Source organism: Fusarium coffeatum, assembly GCF_003316985.1.
Source record: "Fusarium coffeatum strain FIESC_28 chromosome Unknown BRIP53273_contig_174, whole genome shotgun sequence".
In the NCBI taxonomy this organism is placed as follows: Eukaryota; Fungi; Ascomycota; class Sordariomycetes; order Hypocreales; family Nectriaceae; genus Fusarium; species Fusarium coffeatum.
Genome location: NW_022157967.1, coordinates 100,628 through 124,047, shown reverse-complemented (window position 1 = coordinate 124,047; position 23,420 = coordinate 100,628). Strand labels below are relative to the sequence as shown.

The 23,420-nt window shown below is 48.2% G+C and overlaps 7 protein-coding genes across 7 annotated transcripts; 4 read left to right on the top strand and 3 right to left on the bottom strand.

Annotated features, from left to right (window-relative positions):
- Positions 1–156: 156 nt before the first annotated feature.
- Positions 157–1,835, top strand: FIESC28_07773 (uncharacterized protein; the record flags this gene model as incomplete). Its single annotated transcript, XM_031161913.1, has 6 exons — positions 157–178; positions 234–304; positions 354–484; positions 535–657; positions 707–1,556; positions 1,605–1,835. The coding sequence occupies 6 exons, from the start codon at positions 157–159 to the stop codon at positions 1,833–1,835; spliced, it is 1,428 nt and encodes a 475-aa protein (XP_031014029.1).
- A 441-nt stretch (positions 1,836–2,276) lies between these two features.
- Positions 2,277–2,726, bottom strand: FIESC28_07772 (uncharacterized protein; the record flags this gene model as incomplete). The annotated part of the gene is made up of 3 exons (XM_031161912.1): positions 2,277–2,423; positions 2,481–2,581; positions 2,642–2,726. 3 exons carry the CDS (start codon positions 2,724–2,726, stop codon positions 2,277–2,279), a joined length of 333 nt encoding a protein of 110 aa, XP_031014028.1.
- A 1,144-nt stretch (positions 2,727–3,870) lies between these two features.
- On the top strand, positions 3,871–5,546 carry FIESC28_07771 (uncharacterized protein; the record flags this gene model as incomplete). Its single annotated transcript, XM_031161911.1, has 2 exons — positions 3,871–4,125; positions 4,191–5,546. 2 exons carry the CDS (start codon positions 3,871–3,873, stop codon positions 5,544–5,546), a joined length of 1,611 nt encoding a protein of 536 aa, XP_031014027.1.
- A 587-nt stretch (positions 5,547–6,133) lies between these two features.
- Positions 6,134–10,009, top strand: FIESC28_07770 (uncharacterized protein; the record flags this gene model as incomplete). Its single annotated transcript, XM_031161910.1, has 11 exons — positions 6,134–6,284; positions 6,332–7,135; positions 7,319–7,378; positions 8,054–8,165; positions 8,216–8,373; positions 8,427–8,531; positions 8,585–9,133; positions 9,186–9,272; positions 9,321–9,543; positions 9,595–9,696; positions 9,745–10,009. The coding sequence occupies 11 exons, from the start codon at positions 6,134–6,136 to the stop codon at positions 10,007–10,009; spliced, it is 2,616 nt and encodes an 871-aa protein (XP_031014026.1).
- Positions 10,010–11,267: 1,258 nt separating this feature from the next.
- On the bottom strand, positions 11,268–12,970 carry FIESC28_07769 (uncharacterized protein; the record flags this gene model as incomplete). Its single annotated transcript, XM_031161909.1, has 4 exons — positions 11,268–11,618; positions 11,666–12,415; positions 12,489–12,799; positions 12,859–12,970. The coding sequence occupies 4 exons, from the start codon at positions 12,968–12,970 to the stop codon at positions 11,268–11,270; spliced, it is 1,524 nt and encodes a 507-aa protein (XP_031014025.1).
- Positions 12,971–14,363: 1,393 nt separating this feature from the next.
- On the top strand, positions 14,364–15,968 carry FIESC28_07768 (uncharacterized protein; the record flags this gene model as incomplete). Its single annotated transcript, XM_031161908.1, has 1 exon — positions 14,364–15,968. One exon carries the CDS (start codon positions 14,364–14,366, stop codon positions 15,966–15,968), a length of 1,605 nt encoding a protein of 534 aa, XP_031014024.1.
- Positions 15,969–16,019: 51 nt separating this feature from the next.
- Positions 16,020–18,242, bottom strand: FIESC28_07767 (uncharacterized protein; the record flags this gene model as incomplete). Its single annotated transcript, XM_031161907.1, has 1 exon — positions 16,020–18,242. The coding sequence occupies one exon, from the start codon at positions 18,240–18,242 to the stop codon at positions 16,020–16,022; it is 2,223 nt and encodes a 740-aa protein (XP_031014023.1).
- Between the last annotated feature and the right edge of the window lie 5,178 nt (positions 18,243–23,420).

The following is a 23,420-nucleotide window of genomic DNA, read 5'->3' as shown; positions in this document are numbered from 1 at the left end:
AAGCCCCACTAAAAATGCCCCGCGTGTGCCCCTCCATGATGCGGCGGTAGAATGTTCGGAAGAACCCTTCAAGATCGCGACTTCCCGACGATCGATCATTAGACAAAAAAAAAGTTGACCTCTCTTTTTTACAATTCATAGCAGAAGTAATTCAAGATGGAGCACGACACCAAGACCCGTATGTGCTTCCCGACTCCACGATCGAACACGACTGACTCTGACTCCGCCGACAGCCCAATACCGAACTAGCGATCCTACCTCGTTTGCTAGCGAGTCTGTTAAGAAGCGATGGCCTGTCATTCTGGTGAGATGAAGAATATGCCTCATAGAAACGACTGCTGACGATGGTATAGACTCAAGGAATTGACGATGTCTACCGTGCAGTTACCAAGACCTCCGACTCCGAGAAGCTAGCAGAGGGCAAGAAGATTATCGAGAAGATGGCTGGCCTCAAGTACGAAGTCGAACACGACCGCAAGCTCACGTATGAGGCACCTATACATCCCTAGAAGGACTTTCGACTAACTTCTTCAGTCCGATCCCTGACGATGGCTTCACGGAAGAGATTGCGACCTACAATAAGGAGATTGAGGCTCTCGGCCCTGATGCTCACTGGTACGATGTGCCATGGCTCTTTGTCGAGTGCTATCTATATAGGTAAGAAGCAGAGGGAAAACAAGAAGACAAGGATACTCACACATCGCAGGCGAATTAGCGCCATCTTCCGCATGAGCGAGCACTGGAAGAACTATGACATTTTCGCTCGACAGAAGATGGACACCTTCCGATCATCGCGACCCGCCGTCCTCGAGCTCGCCAGTAACTATAGACAATTGGTCCAGCAACTTCGCAGCGACAAAGACTCGACACACGACCCTGAAGCCGAGAAGATGCTTTTCCAAGAGATGTTTGAGATCTGCTTGTGGGGTAATGCGACGGATTTATCACTACTCACCAACTTGACTTATGAGGATATTCAAAAGCTACAGGGTGCTGAGGCGCGTAAAGCGGCCGAGAAGAACATCTTGTGCAATGATCTCCCCAAGGCATACGAGATCCTCAAGAAGGCGCAGAGTGAGGGTAAGAAAGAGCGCCGTGTCGATATCGTTCTCGATAACGCTGGTTTCGAGCTGTATGTCGACATGATCCTGGCCGGGTACCTTCTCTCGGCCGGTCTCGCTACCCAGGTCGTTCTGCGACCTAAGTCTATCCCCTGGTTCGTCTCCGATGTTGTGCCCAGCGATTTTAGCGGCCTCCTGAACGCTGTCGCCAACCCTCGCGCACTGTACGACACCCCGTCAGAGGATGAGGAGCTTCAAGGCAAGAAGCCTGAGCCTCTTTCCGAAGAGGGTGAGAAAGACCTCCATTTCCTCTTCCAGGAGTGGGCTACTTTCCACGCTGAAGGACAACTTGCTCTCCGACCCAACCGATACTGGACTTATGGTGGAAGCTTCTGGCGGTTGCCCGCCGAGAACCCCGAGTTGCATGAGGACCTCAAGTCTGCGGAGCTTGTAATCTTCAAGGGTGATCTGAACTACCGAAAGCTCACAGCCGATGTAAGCTACCCCCGCGAATACATGAATTACAGTACTAACATTGCCCAGGCTGCTTGGCCCCCTACCACACCTTTCACCGAGGCTCTGGGTCCTCTCGGCCCTTCTTCGGGCGTCAATGTCCTGTCTCTGAGAACCTGTAAGGCCGATGTTGTTGTTGGACTTCCTGAGGGTAAGGATGAGGAGTTGAGACAACTTGAGGGTGGCGGCGGTGATTCAGGTGCCAGGAAATGGGCCTGGAATGGCAAATGGGCAGTTGTCAACCTTTCTCAAGGCCATTAAGCAAGTTTATTCAAATGCCTTTTTGTTTATATGATTATGATAGATTTGATTAGACTTACAAAATATATTGTAGAGAGAGTTTTGGGAAATTTTGATATTCTGAAGTCCGGGGGAAATGGGTGGGCAGACGTACAAACGCAAGTTTTGAAAGGGTGCACACGCTAAAACCATTACACAAACCGATTGTTATCGAAGGCGGTTGACCTTTTTATAACGAGCAAGTTTTTATTGAGTACCTAAAGCTTAAGAGGTATAATAAAGTTCAACAGAGAAGAGTAGCTCTTTCGGTAGCAAATGACACTGTTGACTCTCCTTGGTCTGTTCATGACCAGCAGATAACTCCGGCAGCAATCTTAACCACCAAGCACTATGCCACTTTGAACCCACGAATAAAGCGCCGCATCATCAATCACAAGACCCCTAGATTCCATCAATCGTATTTTACGTTGATTTTCTCGCTTGCTCGGCTTGTTTCTTTTTGTTCTCGGCAGCTTCCGACTCCTTTCGCTCTCGCTTCGCTTCTATCTGTGCGACGATATCGGCGTGAATGGAGTTGGGCGTACGGGCACCACTGTTTCGAACACGATCCTATTCCAGCTATTAGATATATCCTTACGAAAGGATGTGATACTTGAGTTCAAGTACTTGTTCAGGTCCAAGACGTCCATCGTGGTAGGGGTGTTCGCACCCCTCGGCGTTGGGCCGTGCGGCGAAACACTCATGTGCCGAGACTAAAGAATGGGCAGCTATTATGACAACTTAGTATGAGCTGGTAAAAGAAGATTTAGAGGGAGAGGGAAACGAACGGTTTGTTGTGCCTTGAAGAGGACCTTCGCCTTTAGCAGTAGGGGAAACAGCTTCCCACTGGTCGAAAACTTCTTTGGTGGGCATTTTGGAATCAATCTTTGAGAAAAGCTTGGAGTGTTAGGGTGATCAAGTTCGGATAGGTAGTTGAAGGTGTTGGTCATAGGTGTCTTGGTTAAGTTGTAAAGGAAGACGGGGGCAGACTTGAAGTGAAGGCAATGTCTAACCTTTGGCTGAACATTTTGACGTCACTTGGATGCAAAAGGTTCATAGAGTGCATCAAGTCATGTGTCTTTCATCCATCGCGGTTGCATTTGTACAACAGAAAGTTGAGGTAAGAGATAATTGTGGAAGCTTATTGGAGCTTTATAAGTCAGAAACTTTGGTTGGGAACGGCAGTGACGCCAGTCGGGAGACGAAACAGACCGGACCAGAATTATGTTCAAATGGCATAAACGTTTCCACCCTGTCATTAAACGAGTTATTGTGATGTAGGAACTGTCAACCTAGCGATGAACTACGTGAACTGCTATCTGGTGGTATAAGTCGAATCTGTACCGACAGCTTGGATCGCGCCAAAGGTGACAGAAAAGCCTAGAGTGCCCACTAAACATTGACGAGACTTAGGACGAAGCAAAGTACTGGAAACACACGTATGAATATTGTCAAGAAAGTCAATTTTCTTTTCAAATCAAACTAATTCCTTTCATCTCATCCGTATATGCTAACATAGAGATATGAATCACTGTCTTGAGTGTGTACCTACCTACCTAGTTTAAGAGGTTGGGGTAAATGTGGACTTTTTGTCACTTGATCGTGGTTCCTGATTTTCGGGAAGGCGCCCCGCAAATGAACTTCTCCCGCATCAGGTGACAGACGGTCTTAGCTTCTTCAACTTGTATTATACAACTTCATGTTTCTGCAGTTAATTGCTTGGTATTACCAGCGTTGGTTTTACGCGGTACGGATGCCGGCGATAAGTTATGAATAGCGAAAGACCTCTCATTCCACGCCTTTCAAGCGGTGTGACTTCCCAGAGCCAAAACCATGGTACTTCAAGTACACGCCATACAGCTTCGGCAAGGAGGCAGATCCGCTCACGCGATGGATGCTTAACATGCAAGTACGTACAAGAAACCTCATCAATATTCGTCTCTAATCTTTATGCAGGAGGCGGAAAGTCAAATGTGACGAGCAGAGACCTAGATGTTCACATTGTGAAAGACTCAATATGGAGTGCAAGTGGCGTCCCCAGCAACGTCCAGGAGTCCAAAGAAGACAAGCCTCCACCGCTGAATCACTTTCACAAACTCTGGAACAAAGTTTGTCACCAACGGATACATCGCCGGGAACGTCCGTGTTCCAATCGGGTCATGCAGTGGACGAAGTATTCGATTATGCAAGTTTCATGTGGGATTATGGGGACTTTTGGCAACAAGCTTCACCTGAAATGCACCAGAATCAGGGGTTTGAGGCACCCATGCTGGTAGGCTTAACGATCATGGTGTAAAAGCCCCAAACGGACCACGATAGTTTACTGACACAAAACAGACTGCTCAATCGCAGGTTGCATTCCCGGACAGGACGACGTTAGCAACATCATTTCAAGCACCCTCAACAATACACAGCAATGATAGCCGGGGGACCGATGCTAGGGACGGCAGCGAAAAACTGATGGATTTCTTTGCCAGCTCTGTCAATCCGCCTATCATTGCCGAAGTTGAGACCCAAAAGAAATGGATTTCGATGCGACAAATTGTCATCGGAATGGCCAACGTCTCCCCTATGGTTCGTCACGCAATCATGGCCTTTTCGAACCTTCTACTTTCTAGGAAAGATGGAAACTGGACTATGAGCGACGAAGACCATTACCAGCAAGGTGTTACGGAAATTAGAAGCCATGATGGCGTGTCCATGTCCGAACACACCCGTGAACGCGAACACCTCCTTGCCGCCCTATTCTTTCTCAGTTATATCGATATTCTGGAGAGTCGTCTTGATGCTGCCCACTCGAACCTGAAGCGTGCTTACACACTCTTCCAAGCGAGTAATAAGCACGGGTTGACACAAGTGGAAAAGCAGTTGCTCCTCTGGATACGGTTACTCGATGGTCGGGCGGTATCGGCGGGTGGTGACGGTCTGTTTCTGACCAAAGACGACGAAGTTCTTCTCGTAGAAGCTTCTCCCGCAAGCTTCGATGGGGAGCCTGACGACGTTTCGAGAAATGACCCCGCGGAAGATATCGAGGACGTGCTCTTCCAGGTGCTATATCAGCCTGGCGTTGTGTTTTACCAAAAAGTTCAAAGCTTTATGGGCAGGATATCCAAGATCGATCCATGGCATCGATCGCGAGGTACGGTTGAGGACGAAATCGAGGTTATGAATATCGGTACCGTCATAGCGGCTGATCTACGTACGCTGTATGAACATCGACCGCCGCTGATGGACTATGCCGTCGCAGGCAAGTTGACGCAACCTCATGTCTCGAAACACCTAGCCTTTGTCATCACACGAGCTTTCCGAACATACCTGTCGAACTATTACGCCAGCAAGGTTCATCTTCATCGTGTAGCCTACAAGAGTCTACCTCTGACAAAAGAGGCATCCGAAGCTCTGGACCAGATCCGAAAGCTCGCTCGGCAAATTGTAGCTGCATTGGATGCCGACGATACACTCCCAATCAATATGCTATGGCCTCTTTTGATGCTAGGCGTGGAAGAGCAAGACGCTAGCGAAAAGGCTTGGATTAGAACGCAGATTCTCAGAATGGAGAAAGTTGCTGGCAACGCACGCATCACGGCGCAAGTACTGGAAGAGGTCCAGGCTCGGCAAGATGCGGCCAAGGCACGCATGGACATCCGGTCTGTAATGCATGAGGTCTTCAATTCGAGTTTTGCCATCGTCTGAGGTCAGGTTGAGGTCGGCTTCCGACGGCTCGCTTCATCATGGTAGTTTGTGGACATGATTTCCGCGAAATCGGGGACCGTTCGTCAGGCACTCCCTAACTTACAATACTAATTGTCTTGGCTCTTGACAGGCGAACTAGTGACTTGGCTGAAGCGTCGTACCCTTGATGAATGTCACACGAGTGGTCGCTGTTATTCTTGACTCTCTGCTTTAACGGTCGGATCGAGGCCCCACCCACACTTGTCGAGCCGATCGGATGTGGTGATCTCCAACTCCCCCGCACGAAGCTAAAGTGGATGAAAGCTGGGGATGACCTCTAATGCACTTACACGACAAATGTCGAAGCGACCAGCGAATCGCAGCGCCCAGAACGTGCCATGAAGCCACTGAACCGACGAAGCCGATGGAGGTGCAGCGGAGACTAACCCCCACTAGGCCAGCGTCATGCTTGGAACAAAACCCTTGGACTAGCTCCTCACTGATCTTGCGACAATCCTCAATCTTTGCTCCAACTCTGTCTCTTTTGGCACCAATACTTTCATCATCGTCACACCAAGAACAACAAATTTACTTCTTATTCATTCAATATGGGTTCAATCTCGACACAAGGAAAGGCCTTCCCACCTGGCATCCATGTCCCTTCTTTGACTTGGTTTCAGAATGATGCCAACCAAGAGATCGACTGGGACCAGCAGAGTCGCCATATCGAGTTCCTGATCAAGTCTGGTCTTGATGGCGGTATGTACATTGATCAGGTCTTTTTGATCTGAACTAATAATTTACAGTCGTCATTGCGGGAACAAATGGAGAGGCGGTTACGTTATCAGCAGACGAGAAATCACGACTAGTTCGAACAACACGAGAGATCGCAGTATCTTGCGGTCGACCCGATATTACAATCACAATGGGAACCTCCTCACAAACAACAAGAGACGCAATCAACGAGACAAAGCTGGCAAAGGAGGCCGGCGCTGACTTTGTGCTTGTCTTGACACCCAGTTACTTCCACTTCGCTATGTCACAAGATGCCATCGTCGCATTCTTCGAAGAACTCGCCGACAACAGTCCTGTCCCTGTTGTTATCTATAACTTCCCCGGCGTTGTAGCTGGTCTCGATGTTAACTCTGAGATGCTCGAGCGTCTTGCTAAGCACCCCAACATCGTTGGTGTGAAGCTCACATGCGGTGGTATCGCAAAGGTCGCCCGCGTGGCAGCCCAGTTCAAGCCTGAGGAGTTCACTGCCCTCGCTGGTCAGAGTGACTGGCTTGTGCCTGCCCTATCTGTTGGTGCCACAGGTGCTGTCACTGGTGTTGCGAACTTGTATCCTAAGACTTGCCTACGCATCTTCGACTTGTACATGGCAGGCAAGACAAAGGAAGCTGAAGCTGCACAGCTTGAGCTGGCTAAGATGGAATGGGGATTTGCCAAGGGCGGTATCAACGGTACCAAGTGGGTTGTGGCCAAACTTCTGGGATACCCTGACGGCAGCTGCCATTGCAGAAAGCCTTACCCTCAGTATGTCGATGAGAGCAAGCAGGAGTGGATTCACAAGGTGGTTGAGCCTCTCTCAAATGTTGAGAAGAGCCTCGGTAAGAGGGGATCTGACATTTAGACAACCTTGACGAATTTGAAGCTATTTGACTATATTATATAACATTTCATGTTAATTTTCACAATGACTCTTTCTTGTCTGCTGCTGTTTTGACAAGTCACTCACTCAGGACAATTTATTGATTCTGATCTCACAAACGTGAATAACTACGACTCTACAGAATATGTATTGCAACATCGAAACGAATTCGATCGGAGGGCTATTCAAAATGCCCAAACAGGTCGGTCAAGTCTGCCAACAAAGGAAATACCTCCGCCTGAGATCATGATGCAACGTCAAATATTCGGAGCCATCTGGTATGATACCACTTGTTGGGGATCCATATGCATCGATGCAGTATGTTCCGATCTTGGCTTCTCGCTCCAATTCCGCATGCTATTGTCTTGAATTAAAACTCAGGCCATCATAAGCGAAGAAAATATGGAGGTCATGAGATTCAATATCATGGTTTTCTTCTTAGCAAAAAGATCTAGTTCCGCTATAAGTTACCGTTAGCCAAGCCATAATATTTCCCCGCATCGGCAAACCATAACTGTCCAATCGCCTCTTCCCCTCGCATCGGCTCGCCTGTCGGATCCTTTCTCCAAGAAAAGCATCTCCCATGAACCCTGCATCTTGTATGCACAACAGCCATGACTCGTGAGCAAGAGAAGGAAAAAACATGTTTGTGATGACTCTCTTTCTCCACACAATCCCCAGGTTTCCGTTTCCCCACGCCCCCGGATTTGTCAATTGGAGAGATTATGCTTTAAATACCGGTTCTTATCCTGGATGATCCTTCTGAAAAGGCATTGAGATATCCAGCAGACTGGTTCCACAGGGTTTCTTCTTATCTTTTAATGTCTACTTGAGCAATTTGCTTAACTTCAAGTGATATTTCTACTTGGTTATACAGACAAAATCATCATGGGTGGTTTTCGCGCTGTTGAAGATCGGCCTACGCCAAAGGAAGTTTACAATTGGCGTCTTTACACCGAGGCAGCAGTTATTGCTACAGGATCTTTGCTGTAAGCTCGGCACTGAGAATTCCAAGTTCATGTTACTAATAAGACTCTAGGTTTGGTTATGATTCCGCCTTCGTTGGCACTACAATCGCTCGTGAGAGCTTCAAGCGTGATTTTAACATTCAGCCTAGCGACCAGGCTGATATCTCATCGAACATCACTGCGACATTCCAGGCTGGTGCCTTTTTCGGTGCTATTATCTGCTTTCTGAGTATGTTTATATCAAGGGACATTTGAAGGTGAAATCGCTAATGGCTCGGGCAGTTACTGAGAAGATTGGACGAAAATGGGCCCTCCAGGCTAATGTTGTCATTTTCCTTGTTGGTGCCATCCTTATGACAGCCGCTACTCATCAATTATCCTATATCTGTAAGTCACTCTTCCAAAAAGGATTCATATATAGTCGTATCTAACAGCTTCAGACGCTGGTCGTGCTCTCACAGGAATCGCATGCGGAGCCATCACGGCTACAGTGCCCAGTTACATCGCCGAGCTTTCCATCGTTTCCATCCGTGGCATCCTCACAGGTCTCTTCGAAGTCACATACCAAACTGGATCCTTGATCGGCTTTTGGATCAACTACGGCATCAACCAGAACATGAACCCAAACTCTACTGCGGCATGGCGTGTTCCCATGGCTGTCCAAATCGCCCCCGCCGGTATTCTTTTCATCGGTGGCTTCTTCTTGCACGAGAGTCCTCTTTGGTTGATGCGCAAGAACCGCGAGGAAGAGGCTACCCAGGCCCTGGAGAGTCTCCGCCAGATTCCTCGAGACCACAAGTATCTCCAGGAGGATTTGGATATGATTCGCAAGCGTCTCGCCGATGAGGCCCGCGTTGCTAGTCGGTTTGGAACTGGACCTTGGGCTCTTTTCCGAGGTGCTATTTCTGAGCTTACCAAGAAGGGAATGCGAAACCGTGTCTTGCTCGTTTTCTGCTCTTTCGCTCTGCAGAACATGTCCGGTGCTGCTGGTAAGCTCAAGATATTCTTGTCGTGGGAGTAACTATGCTAAGCAACTTTTAGCCATCAACTACTACTCGCCCACTCTTTTCGGATCTCTGGGTATCCAGGATGTTGCTCTGTATACCGGAATTTACGGTCTCGTCAAGGGTATGTTCAACTAACCTCTGTTCACTGTGTCTCTGCTAAGTGTGGTAGCTGTCGCGTCCATCATCTTTTATGGTGCCCTTATCGACATGTGGGGACGACGAAACCCTACGATCATCTCTTCTGCCATGTGCTCTGTTTGTCTTTGGATCGTCGGTGCTTATGTCAAGATTGGACATCCCGCTACCATCATTGCCGAGGGCAAGGAGCTTTCCCCGTCGACTGCTGCTGGTGGCAAGGCTGCCACTGCCATGATTATGATCTACTCTGTCTTGTACGTTTTTGTCTGATATGAAACAAAGAACAGCATGCTGACTTGTTCTAGCTGGTCTTTCGGTCTTAACGGTATCCCTTGGATTGTCTCTGCCGAAATCTTCCCTGGTGCTCTCCGCACTTTGACAGGTACATACGCAGCCTGCGTTCAATGGTAGGACTACTCGATCACTCTTTTCTAACAAGAACTAACTCTCCCCAGGCTTACTCAATTCGCCATCACCAAGGCTCTTCCCTACATCTTCAAATCCTTCGGCTACGGAACATGGTTCTTCTTCGCATGCTGGATGATCACTGCCACTGTTTGGGCCTTCTTCTTCCTCCCCGAGACCAAGGGCAAGACCCTCGAAGAGATGGATATCATGTTTGGTTACATGCACGACAGAGCACCTGCCGAGAGCGATGATATGGGTGGCAAGCTTGGTGCACGTGCATCGGTGACTGAGCACAAGGAGGATAATGTTTGAAGATATTAGATATTTATGTATAGTTTATCCAAGGACATTGTTGCCCTTCGCATGAGTCCAAATGGATAGGGCAACAATTAAACCGTGCCTTGAAGTCGGCACAATAATATACCAAGTACTGAAGCTACTCTCTGGACTGCATAGCCTAGCCCAATAATAACTACCAATTCCATTTAAAGCATCATCGCCAATCCCATGCACCTAACTAATGACATAATCATGCACATTTCTACTAAAAGTTTCTTTGTTATTGGCGGCACTGCCGTGTCTATTTTGGGCATCTTCAATGTGCATATATACGGTGTAATACCCCTGCCAAGGGAACAAAGAACAAAGAAAGAGATGTCGTTCTGAAACGTAGACCAAGATATGTATGAGTTTATTTCATGTTGGATGTTCGTTTCATGTTTTAGTGTGTCTTTCGTCTATTAAAAGAATTTGTGGCGTGTGCAGGAGGTTGGTGATGAATAGATGTTCATGTAAGTGAGGTTATATAAGAGAGCGAAACAACGATCTTGTACGATTCGAAATACTCTAATTATACAAAAACTCTTCAATATACGATTAATATATAATCTCACTTAATTTTATCTGAACTCCAATACAGTCGAGTTCCCTTACAAGCGGCGGCCAACATGCAGACTATCAACCCATCATTTCTGATGCAAGGAGCATCCAACGCTCCTCCCGCTTCAAACAGACCCTCCAACCCATCGACTGCAAGTCGATTTGCTACTACAGCTCAGCAACCTCCATCCTCGCACTCCCCATACCGTCATATGAGAGGGCAAGGGGTTTGGATGGGAAGTGTCGGCTTCACAACTCGTTTTACCAGAGATACCATGGGGTATAATCGAGCACCACCAGAAATACAATCTATAACTCACGAGTCTGAACCTCTCCAACCCCTGTTCGGCAGACAGACGCATGTATTGCCACTACCAGAACCTTCGAGGGAGATTCCCCAGGTGCAACACAGGAACAGGTTGGGAGGTGATATGGAATGGGTACTTGGACAACAGCAGTCAAGTCAACCGCAGACAAGGACGATTCAACATTATAATTTACCGAGAATCAATACATGCACCGGCGAGCAAAGATGGGCCAATCAAAGGTTTTATATCACCACTGGTTATAGGCAGGCCGGAACGAGTCGGTAAAGAAGTTCAAGACAGGCATATCAGTATTGATCCGAATTGGAGCTCAGCATAATAGACTAGGGGTATAGATCTCATAAGTACATAATTCATAACTCATCTTAGCGGTTCTCAACTTTTTCATGTCCCTGTACCTGAACAACACTTACACCAGAGTGACTCTGTGCTTCAGCAAAAGGTTGCTTCTTCCAGTGTCGGGCAGGAATACCGTCTCGAAAGAAGCCATTAATCTCCTCGATGCTGCGGCCTGTGACTTCACCAACGCAAAAGTACACATAAGACAATGTGACGAAGCATAGTCCCGTGTATACAAAACCTGTCTTTGGACCAAGATCCGCCGAGTAGTATAGATAGGGCAGAGTAAAGACTGTGGCCCAGACAGTGACCCAAAATGAAGCGACAGCAACTGCATAGATCTTGTTGCGGTTTCTCCCAACTGCCATTTCAGAAGCCTAGAATTATGTTAGAGGGTGATTTCCTCTGAGGAGAGAAGACTTACAATGGTCCAGCCAAGAGGTCCCCAAGCAAAGTTAAAGGCCACAATCTCAATAATAACAAAACTTATAATCACCTTTCCAAAAGTCTCACTCGGTTGCCCACCAGGGATACCCAAACATCCCACTACAAAAATAGACACAGTCATGATACCCGTAGTCACTATCAAAAGCGGCCGCCGAGGCAGCTTGTTAGCCAGTAAGACAGCCGCAAAAACAACAAAAACTTGAATGACAAAGACAATGAGAGTCATTAGAAAGGGGTCTCGGAGACCAATTGCCTTGGAGAAGACGGTGCCGAAATAGTAGAACCATTGGATGCCGTTGATTTGCTGGGCGATCAGAGCGCCGGCGCTGTAGATCACTTTGCGACGCTCCACGGGGTCGGTAATTAGTTGCATCCATGCGCTCTCTACCTCTTCGGAGCTTTCTTGCGCTAGATCCTTTTCGATGTTTTGAATCACGGCTTGGCAGTCGTAATGCTTGTCTTCATGGTGAAGTAAACTCAAAGACCGCATGGCTTTAGCATGGTGTCCACGGCGCAACAACCATCGCGGTGATTCTGGTAACCATGTGATTCCGAGTAACAGTATCAGTGGAAATATCAATTGGAATCCAATTGGAAATCGGTAGGCAAAAGTCGTGTTGTTGTGGACGACTCCTCGGTTAATAGCAGCTGCGATGATCTGCGATATAGACAGGACAAGCTGCCAGCACATAAGAAGAGGACTTCTCAACCCTTCAGGTGCGATCTCCTACAAAGAATTATCACTTATAAGCAAACCGAACACCTTCACACATGTCAACATATAAAAGAGGCAGACATACTCCCATGTACAGAGGCGATGTAACAGAAAAGTTACCCACGCCAAAGCCCGCAATGGCTCTCCCAGCTGTAATGAGAGCACGGCTTGAAGTGGTGCAGAGCTGCATGACAACACCAACGATAACAGCAATAGTGCCGCTGATTATAGCGCCTTTTCGGCCGAACTGATCGTTGATAGGAGCTGCTAAGAGAGACCCTATCAACTCGCCCACGTTGATCATACTTGTCATGACGGCCAAGTTGGAGGGTGTAATCTCGTATTCTTCGCCATTAGAACCAGACACTGGCGTTCCAAAGTCGCGTACAAAGACATCTTTGATGAGTGTCAGTCAACTAGATCAAGATTAGGATAGAGCAGAGCATCAAACATACCGAGAGTAGAAACTCCGGTAAAGTAAACACCCTCGTACCCATACAGACAAGCTCCCAGTGCCGCAAAGCTACAGCAGAGCCAGACATAGGGATGTTTAATTCCGGCAAGCATCGTTCTGACTCTGACTCTGAATCCGGAGGTAAGCTCAGGCTCTCTGATTCAGTTGACTCGATTTCTTGCTTTCTTGTTATTTCTCCGCGGGGAATAGAATAGAAGACCGCGCGTTACAATACAGGGCTGAAGGGGATGGCTGCTCCTCGTTCTTGGTTTCACGGCAAAAGCTTTCTGGGTTTAGTATAAGGTTAGTACAGTCGAGTAGGCTGGGGGCCCTTGACCTGGGGGAGGAGATTGCGAAGGCGGTTCCGATGCAGTAGATTGATTAGTGAGTGGATCAAGGCGGATAACAGTTATCCATGAATTGGATACCTAGGATAGGATAGGGCAGGTAGTTAATTAGGAGAAGAAAAGAAAGAAGAGAGAGAGTGACGTTTTGAGAGGAGGAGAAAAGCTCCGGAAAGAATACAACGTCACATACGCACGTTGACTGTATATGCTGTTGGTTACTGTATGTTATGTACGTGCGTAACGACTTGCATGTAATAGATCACAATGACTGAATAACTGAAAACTTGTGTGTTTCTTTTCATGATGATCCAACAGAAGTTCCTCTGTATGTCCCTTCTCAAGCACCAACAATCTCCCTTTCACACTACTCTGTCAATCATTCATTCCAGAACATGATCTCTTATCAGCCTCATTCAAAGTCTTAAGTTTGGTTAATAAGGAATGTGTTGACTACGTAGGATCAGGCTTAGAAAAAGACGGGACTTGGGCATTCATCTCTCACATTGGAAACTTGAACTAAACCCACGCAAGTTAGGATCTTCAAAATAAAGTTTGAATCGAGTCTTCAGACTTAACTAGAAGAGGAAGCGCCGCGCCATGGTCGTGCCGGGGCTTTTCTCAAAAGGGACCTTTTAGGACCCTGTTGCCGACCGACGCGACCCAGCCATGGTAGCAGTAGTATTATTCCATGCCAACTTCTCTTCTTTTTCCCCATTCTCAATCAACACTGTTTCTTTTTCTCAGAGTTCTTCAACCCTTGCTCAATTCGGTCATGATCTTCTGATTATGATCCAGATGATCAAGACACAGAGAGTCAGAGTCAGGTTGCAGGAGTCAACCCTCCTACGCCTGGACCATCTTCATGATTCGAGCGACTCCATCCCATAACTCACTCATTTCTAAAGCTTCGACCATATACATAACAAGAGACATTGCCAAGGTTTCTTCCAAAATGGATATAATTAGAAGACGTTGCTGTGCTTTACTATCCTTCTTATCTTATACTAACAAGCAGTGCCGGACCTTGATATAATCAGACCATTCCTCACCCACTCATTCACTATTACTCACTGTCCATGTTCAACTAGTTACAGTATTCATTATTGCTTACTTCTTTTAATTACTTACGGTACAACACATTACATACAAAGCTACAACTATGCGATCCGTCCTTCCAGTCCCAACTCCACCACCCGAATTATGTCCCTACTCCCGCGCTTCAGTCAATCAAGCATCGGCCGATGTCATTCCCCTGCTCGTTGACGATACATACCACGTCTTCCACCTCAGCACACCACCTTCAACAAAGCACCATCCACAACGTTTGAGGACAACATGGTCACGCCTGCGATCAACAAACCTCCTCGAATGGGAAAGAGATCCGCAGCCTGTGATATCGCCAGGACAGTCAAGTACCGACCCAGATGCCGACGGCGCCTGGACGGGATGCGCCGTGCTCGATCTGGACCAAAGCATGAATATCTTTTATACCGGATACAATCTGTCGCAAAACGGCCGCCAAACAATTCTTCGTACCAAAGCTTCAGATCGTCATGGTACGAGATTCGACCCGACATCAACACCCATTACTATTGTCGGAGATGGGTTGAAGAAATTTGAAGATATCGACTTTCGCGATCCTTTTGTCTTTTACAACCGTGCCGAAGGTCGATATTGGATGCTTGTCGCTACTCGCTTGGCAAACGGCCCATATTGGAGTCGTGGATGCATCGCCTTATTGACTTCTCCGGATCTCGAGTCCTGGACAGTAGCCCCTGAGCCTTTATACGCACCCAACGACATCTTCTGTCCCGAATGCCCAGAGTTGTTCACCCTGCCCAACGGAAAGTGGTATTTGGTATACTCACGTTTCCACGCACCAAATGCAGGAACAGTGTATCGCATGGCCGACACACCATATGGACCTTTCCGCGTCCCACGAGATGGTTCTCATGGACGTCTAGACGGTCGCCGATGGTATGCAGCCAAGTCATGTCCAAAAGCCGGGAACCCTGGCAAAAGGATCTGCTTTGGCTGGATTGGAGACTATGCGGCCGACGAGAAGAAGTGGCTCTGGGGAGGTGATCTCGGCATCACGAGAGTCATGTGGGCAGACACAAACGCTTGTCTGCGCATCGACGCTTCCCAAGAATTTCGAAGTTATATCTGGCGAACTTCAAGGCCTGTTTCGCCGGGAGACGCTGCTCCTAGCTTGTACCTGTGTTCTCTCGGAACAACAGCGACGCATTTCCCTGAGCTAGGAGCCGCAGAGTGGAAGCGGCATCTCATGGTGGACTTCAAGGTCGCAGCATGCGATGCTCACACTTTTGGAGTGATGTTGCATGTCGATAGATCTGGAAAATGCCATCGTCTGCAGTTTATTCCTCAGGGCAATGGCTTGTTTTCTGTCATACTCATGACTGATTTCCCTCCCCTCGACGATTTCTGGGCAGACCAGTATAAAATGTACATCCCACGACCTGTCGACGGACCTGAACTGGTGCGACATGATAATGTCAGCCTTGTCGATGGTGTCTTCCTGTTCTTGAGGGGTCAAATCGTGGAAGTCTTTTGCGGAGGGCGAGCACTGAGCTTTCGACTACCTGAACCGCCCAACTGGGCAGACAGCGAGCGCGATGGCGTCCGCAGGTTAGGGTGGTACGTGGAAGATGGCATGGTTGATTTAGTTGACATTAATATGCGTCATTCCATGAGCAAGGAAGATGGTTTAGCCGAGTTGGACAATCTCGAAGACGCCGAGTAGTTCATCTATCAACCTTCCATCGTCACAAGATCATCCTCATTATGACTTCCTTCATCCTAACTCTTCCTGCGGCATCATAGGATTCTGCTGGATAACCAACCCACTGAGAAGATCATACGGACCTGATGCACCAGCTGCCAGGTCCCAGTCGCCAAAATCAGTGTATTCATATACATCTGATGAATAATGGCCCATCATTGGGCTAACTTTGTCATTAAGCGGTTCGTTTATATTGACCGCGAGAGAATGCTCGAGACCGCGCAATATGGCGCCTTCGAGACGGTTTACAGCGTATTGCATTGGTTGATGACTTTTGCTCATCATGCGAAGATTCCAGAGGTACGAGTTTAAAGTTTCTTGCCAGAAATGTTGCTCCTGGGAAGACAATGAGGTGACGAGAAGTAAGGTGGTAAAGGAGCCGAGGAGCGAGAAGAGGTAGGGTGATGTAAAGTACCAGAAAGCCTCGAGATGATCGGGCCTCAAACTTATCACGAAGCTTATTGCGCTTTGGGCAGTTTGGAGGGCGATCTGGCGAATGCTGGAGAGCACGCGATCGTCGGAACAGCGTGGAGGGAGGGCTGTAGAGCGGATTAGGCGACGCAGGAGTGTCATTACCACACCATAGTAGGAGAAGTGCAAATAGCCGTGGAAGCACAGCTTGCGCTGGTAGATGACATTCATCTGCAGCGTTGGTGGGATGCTATGGTACCAACTCGTCAGCATGTCAAAGAGCGGCCGGGCTTTCTCGAAGAGTATCACCGTGTCCTGCTCTCGGCACGTGCGAGCTGTGTAAAAGGTCGAGTAGACAACTGATAGAATCTGCGTCAACCGCACCATCTGTATATACTGCGTCATGCCAGTGTAAGCAATCGATCTCCGATCGTCGTCCGAGCCAGAGACAGAAACCGAACTAGAGACAGATCCAGAAGTTGAGGGAGCGGTAGGAGCGTCGTTTTCAAAATCCGAAAAATCAGCCGGAGTGAGATCGCCCACTGTCCAGTCATCGTCGTGAATATGTACAGGTCGTCCATAAGCCAATGCAGTCCAGCGGTCCTGCATGAATAGCGCCCAGCTCAGACGCTTACGAACGTTGCGTTCCCATTGGGGAATAGTCCAGTTGCTGGCATCGAGGTGAAGCCCAAGGCACTGACCGATAGCAAGCGCTTGGCAGGTGAGACCCCATTGGAAGGTATGGTCAGGGTTGAGGGGGTCTTCAGGCTGGCACTGGAGTAGAAGCAGGGCGGCCTGGATAGAACTGAGCTTTGGGCGGTGGTATGACGCCGGGATGGCCGTCCGCAGCATCCTGCGGAGGAGGGCGGCGTCCGGGGGACTTCTGATGGAGAGTTCAGGGTCGTAGGTCCACCAGCGAATGGCGGAGAGGTAGATGGCCCCGAGAAGGGCCGCGGGGATGCGACGGTAAGACTGGTTGTAGGCAAGGGTGAAGGGGTCCTTGGAGAGGATGGGATAGCACGGCTGAACATGTCTCCAGAATAACTCGACGAGACCGGGCCCGTGGGGGCGAACGCAGCTCTCGATGGCGTCGACCTGAGAAAATGTCGGATCACCCTCGACTGCTTTTTCGTCACGAGCCATGTGAAACGTTAGGGGATACTCCTGGCCGTCGTCCCTTTGGAGCACGCGGCGGATAGCATGCGTATCGAGACTAAACTCGTGAGTTTGAGGATCGTAAGGACGATGTCGCATTAGTATCGGCTCCATGTCACTCCCAAGTCCATAGAGTTCGGCGAAGCGCGTAGACGAGCAGCCCATTGTGCGATCTAGAGGACCGAGCTCCGGAACCATGCCCGACGGGGGAGCAAGAGGGATGCCACTATCAGCAGAAGCGCGCGTCTCGGCGGGTGAGAGGAAAGTCTGGATCGAAGGGACAGAGTAGACAGATTGGACGTCCTCCCGGGACTCTTTACGACTTTGCTGGCTCATACTCCTCGCTGGATTCTGGATCTGGGCCTGGGTTTGGTTCGGGGTCTGGATCTTAATCTGTGCTGGAGTCTCATCTGGGGCGATCTCTTCCTGGATTCCGGGACCAGCGGTCGAGCTGCTGCTATTCCCGCTGTTGCTTGTGACCTGGCGTTCTGGAGGATCGTGCTGGAAGGTACACGGTGTAGCTCTTAGCTGGCAATGGACACAGTCACCGTCGCCATCCTTGGTAACGCAACGGGTCTTGCGCTTCCGACAGGCGTCACAGGGGCGAAGACTGCGACGTTGTCGTTTGCGAGAGTTGTTCTGGTAGTCCTGGGGTGTGATAATTTCCATTTGAGGCTGTCGTGAGGTGTATCTGGGGTGTAAGAAGACGAGGCCGATGGAGGAAGTACAAGTTTTGTTGCCATGTCCTGGCAGGCCTGGAGGTTGAGTTGTGTGAGGGAAGTGTATGTATATGTATAAGTAAAGTGAGGTGAGGTGAGATGATATGAGGATTTGGTGTTGGTGTTTTGTGTTATGGGTAGTTATGGTTATGTTATCTTCTGGGTTGTTAAAAGGAAAACCCACCCCCCGCTTCTTTTTGGTCTGCTTGTCCCTGTCGTGTGGTACTGTAAGGCAGGCAAGGTATAGATAGGTAGGTATAGGTACTGTCTCAACTTGTGCAAAGACTTTCTTGGTATGTGCTTGGACTTTTTGACCCTGTTGGAGGTCTTGGTCTTGGTCTTGGTCTTTTGCCTTCCTCTAAGATTGGAAGGGGGAAGGAAAGAAATGGAAGACTAGACAGACTAGCTACAGGTACTCGATGTATGTGTATATGTACCTAGGTATAGTATCGGATGATTGGAAATGCAAATGCAAATGCACAGCTATAGAATAGAACTATGCAGATAGCTATGCAAAAATGCAACTACCGATCCTCGGTATGGTGGATAGGTAGGGATAGGTGTGTTTCTACAGTGCCGAGCTCTGTACTGTAATACTTGGCTTGGCTTGACTTTTCTTACTTGATCAAGTTCTTGGCCCTGAACAACATAAACAAGCTCTCTTGGCAAGAGGCTGTGCTCGATAAAATGTGACAGCCTGGATGTCGGGACTCGGGAAGGGGGATGAAGATCTTTGTCAATGGTGACAGGCAGCCTCAAAGTCAAGTCTCAGCTTGATCCAGGTTTAGTGGAGAGGGAAATAGCCATCTTGAAGCTTCTGGTGTGGTTCTTTTAACGGGGATCAAGCCATTTTGATGAATTCTGAATTCTGGCTGGCTGACATTGAGGCTTTTGCTTTTAGAACCCTCCCTCCCATCTCCCTCCCATCCCATTCGTGTTGCATCCCTGCCCTGGTCAAGGTCAAGGCTCAACAAGTCAAGGTCAGGGAACCTGGTTGACCTCTGTAGTCCACTGTTATTCGTTAGACACGGACGGCAAATAGAGTTGGGCCGGTCCCTTTCTGCAGACTGCAGAAAGTACGCCGCCTCCAAATCTGCATCCACCATCCACATCCACACACCAAGACAAGAAAAGAAAAGACAGTGTCAGCCATCGCCAAGACCAAGACGCCATGGCGTGTTATAGTGGCTCTACCATTATGAGGATAAGTTGCCTCCTTATCCGACTCCTCCATAACACAGTATTACAGTTCTTTCTTCGCAGGCCGCCCGGTTCCGTGGGTTCGGGAGTTGGGGTACCCATCCATTATCCATCAAACCATCCATATCCGTCCGTAGTTCTCTTTAGTCTCTTTGTAGAGGTGGAGGGCGTTGCCGCCCAGTCTTGACAACCATGAAAAGAGGGCGACCCTGAAAGTTTGTTGCTGCTTCTCTCGAGTCTTCTGTAACTATTCCAAAAGTCAAATGACGTTGTTGGTAATCGGATTGATCCGAAATGAGGTCATCTCTACAAATTACCCCTTTGACGTCAAATAAATTGAGCCTCTAAAGAATTGCTTCAGTTATATAGAGTAGTATCTCTGAGATGGGTCGTTCGCCCTGTCTTTGCCTTACGGATACATACAGCCATCCCTTACCAGATACCCATCCATACCCTTACCCTGTTCTATTCTGCGTGCCAAGACTTGTTGTATGGTAAAATCTGTTCCGTCACTAACCATTGGTCTATGCGTACTTGTGCAATCTTTTGCCAAGCTTTTTTGTGACCACAAAGTTATCTATGCTTTGACCATAATTCGAAATATCAAGAGTTGAAGTGCAGATCAAATAATCTGGAATTACTCCATTTCTTGGCACCACATTCTTTCCAATGTCTGTCTGTCTGTCACTCTAAACCTTGCGGTGCACATCATCAGACCATTTCCGAGTAACTCCATTAACTTCGCCTACTGACACTGACTGGCATGTAACGCACATACAGGAACCAACGTCAATGTGGGCTTTATCACCATCTCGATACAGCGCATCAATTCGCCTCAATCTGACATCTGCCACTTTCCCTAATCCATTCCCATCAGTAATCTCTAGTCTAGTGCTACGGAGACCAGTTCTATCCCCAGTCTGGGCATTCTATCCCGCCGAAACTGCCCCGGCGGGTCGGCCAACTTGACCCGATTTTCCGAATGTACACTCAATCTCTACAAGAGCGCCAATCCCAACCATTGCTTCATCACAGTATTGTATGAACTGAGTTGGAGTGGCGCTTCAAATTGCCTTTTGTCCCGATTAATCGGAAATAACATGCCGCATGCGAATTCCACTCAAGATCGACATCAAAGTCGACGGGTTCATTGCTATTCCCATGGTGTGTGGCTTCACTATCGCATCACATCCAAACCGCCAGCCACCGCCGTCCAACTCACACGGACACATCCGCAGTCTCTGATAAGTCGGTTGCACTTCGATACCCCCCTGGCCAAGCAGGCCTGATGATCGAGCGTCAACTCAATCAGATCAAGATCAGGATCAAGATCTGCTGTAACATTGTCGTCGAGGCTCTTGCATCGATGCATCTGAAGATCACCTCGTACCAGTAGCGAATCGGCATCAGCCCAGCTTGCAGCAGTGACAGCACAGGCACCAAGTTGCCCACAACTACCGGTTATGCTGACCCTAACTTCCTAAGCTCGTCAGCTCCCTCCCCAAAAGAACCCTGAGAATGGCCCCCTTCTAACTCCATCCAGCTAGCTACAACCGTTTGGTTCAAGCTACAGTGCAACTATCCGTACTGGTAACGTCTAGCTGGGGGAGCCAAGACCACCGACGCCATTCCCAAGCTCAAGAACTAAGAACTAAGACCTCGGTGCCTCGCAACGGTTTCTCGTGCCTTCGGCCCAGCCCTGTGAATCACGAGCTCCGATGTTCCATCCCCTGAGCTAATGTGACTGCGACTGTGACCATCTCGCGCGCCGTTCCGTGGCGATTGGCAGTTTGGCTGATCGTCGCTCGGACGTCGTCGCTATTTCAATTGGTCTTGGCACCGCAGCTGAACATTCATAGTTGGCAAAAAGGGCACTGATTTTCAAGACGCTTTGTTGTTTTGATAACTTTTTCACCTCTTGGCAGCTAGAATCGGCTCATTACTGCATAACCTAACGACTGCGTATCTGATGCCAAGGAGTTACGAGGATATTGGTCATCTCCAGAACAACCTGATGAATAAGAGGAATGGGATTTGAATTTTCTTTCCGATTATGTGATCAGACTTAAGCCGTTGATAGTCGAGTCGATCATGGAGTTAACGGGAATACGATGCTAGGTAGACATCTCGTTGTTCTAGCTAGTGGTTCCATATTGATGATCGTCCAGGTGGCTAATACATACAACAAAGAACTGAAAACAGTCAGGGGTCCTGTCATTTGTCAGAACACTACTCAGTTGACAGGGACTTGATCAAGAACTTGAACCGTGCAAACGAATATTCTCCTTGCTCGGTCCCGACACTGATCAAGAGGTATGGATCTGCTCATGGATGGCATTATGCTTGTCACTAGTAATAGAGCCACTCGCCGATACGGTACCGAAGTGACTTGGCGGTACCGATAAGTAATTTTCTTTTGTGGATGCGAAAGAAATAAAATGTAATGGGCTGCATCACATCGATGAAACGTATCACTGTGACGCCGAACCTGAGTTGACATGAGGTTATTCGCAACATGACATTGAGCTCACTGACTCATAGAGCTAGTATAGGGTAGGTTCTATGTGAAGAGAACCAACACTGAACAGCCCCTGGGAAGTGCACTAACACACCGCTCAATAGCTGACTCTACTGACTCAAAATAGCACAGAGAGCTATACGCCTCGACCAGTCGGTTAAATGATGTAATGAAAAGTCCGAAAGTCTTCGGGATAGAATATAGCGTTCTCATCTCCTGTAAGTCCTGCTACCAGGCTGCCGGTAGGTGTCGGACTTCCATCGTTAGTAATCGAGGCAAGATGTTTTTTGTTAGTGCCCGTGTGCCACGGACACTACCACAAGCCACTACGGCACTCCACCGGCTCCCACTGAAGCCCCTAAAGACCAGAAAACTGGATGAACATGTGCTTATAAATAATGACAATTGACTTAGTTTAGTCTGGCTATAGTATCAATCAAAAGTTGGGACGAAACTAACAAAGGTAATCAACTACAACTTTTTTAGTTTATACCTCGGGCCTGATGCTCCGGAACCCGACTTGGCTCCCTCTCTGTAGCTGTAGCTAAGGTCCTGTAGCTACAGCGCTTTGACTGGTGATCAGCCAGATTAGCTAGCGATTGGATGTTATGCAGCGAAAGCGCTAGATCGCAATAGGCATCTCATAACTTTGAGCAGTGGCCAAAATTCCTACCAGATGCAACATTACAACATAAACAAAAAGTCTCGGCAATTGATGATCGTCTGTAATAGGTAGTTCATTGAGAGTGCGATTAAGTTCAATTTCTTCCTAAACCCAACCGCCCTGTTGGTAACTGACAGACAGCATGACATGACCATCACCAAAGTCCCGGTTTCTGAGGCGTTCATCACGGGGAATAAGCTTAAAGGCTAATATTTGATGTTAGTTGAACTAGAACTAAATCGATGGCCCCGATTGCGGGTTCCAGGGATCCTAATCATGAGCAAAGATTGGGTTGATCTCTCCGCACGAGTCAGTTGGTGGATAGTGCTACCATCTTAATGATTGATAAAGACGAGAAGCAATTGACTCTCTAGACTCTTTCAACTGGTATGCAATCTGTTGGTCTCTACCTCAGTCTTACTGGATAAAGAAGGCATATCAGATAAACCTTCACATTGGCCAGGGCTATCCTTGACCCAGAAACCGTTTGACTGACGCTATAGTAAAAACCTTCCTCATTTGTCTGACAAAGCCGACGCGGCGTTGAGACACCCGACACCCCGAGTCTTGGCTCCATTGACTGTTCAAGCTTAACCTTTAGACAGTCTGCAATGATAGGCTGTGATACTCGATTGAACAGGCCTCTTCAATAGCAGACTAACACAGATGAAACAGAAGCATACACACGTTTCTCTTCAATGGCAGATTATACGATATGATAGTAGAGTCCCTTGCAGGCGGGTGTC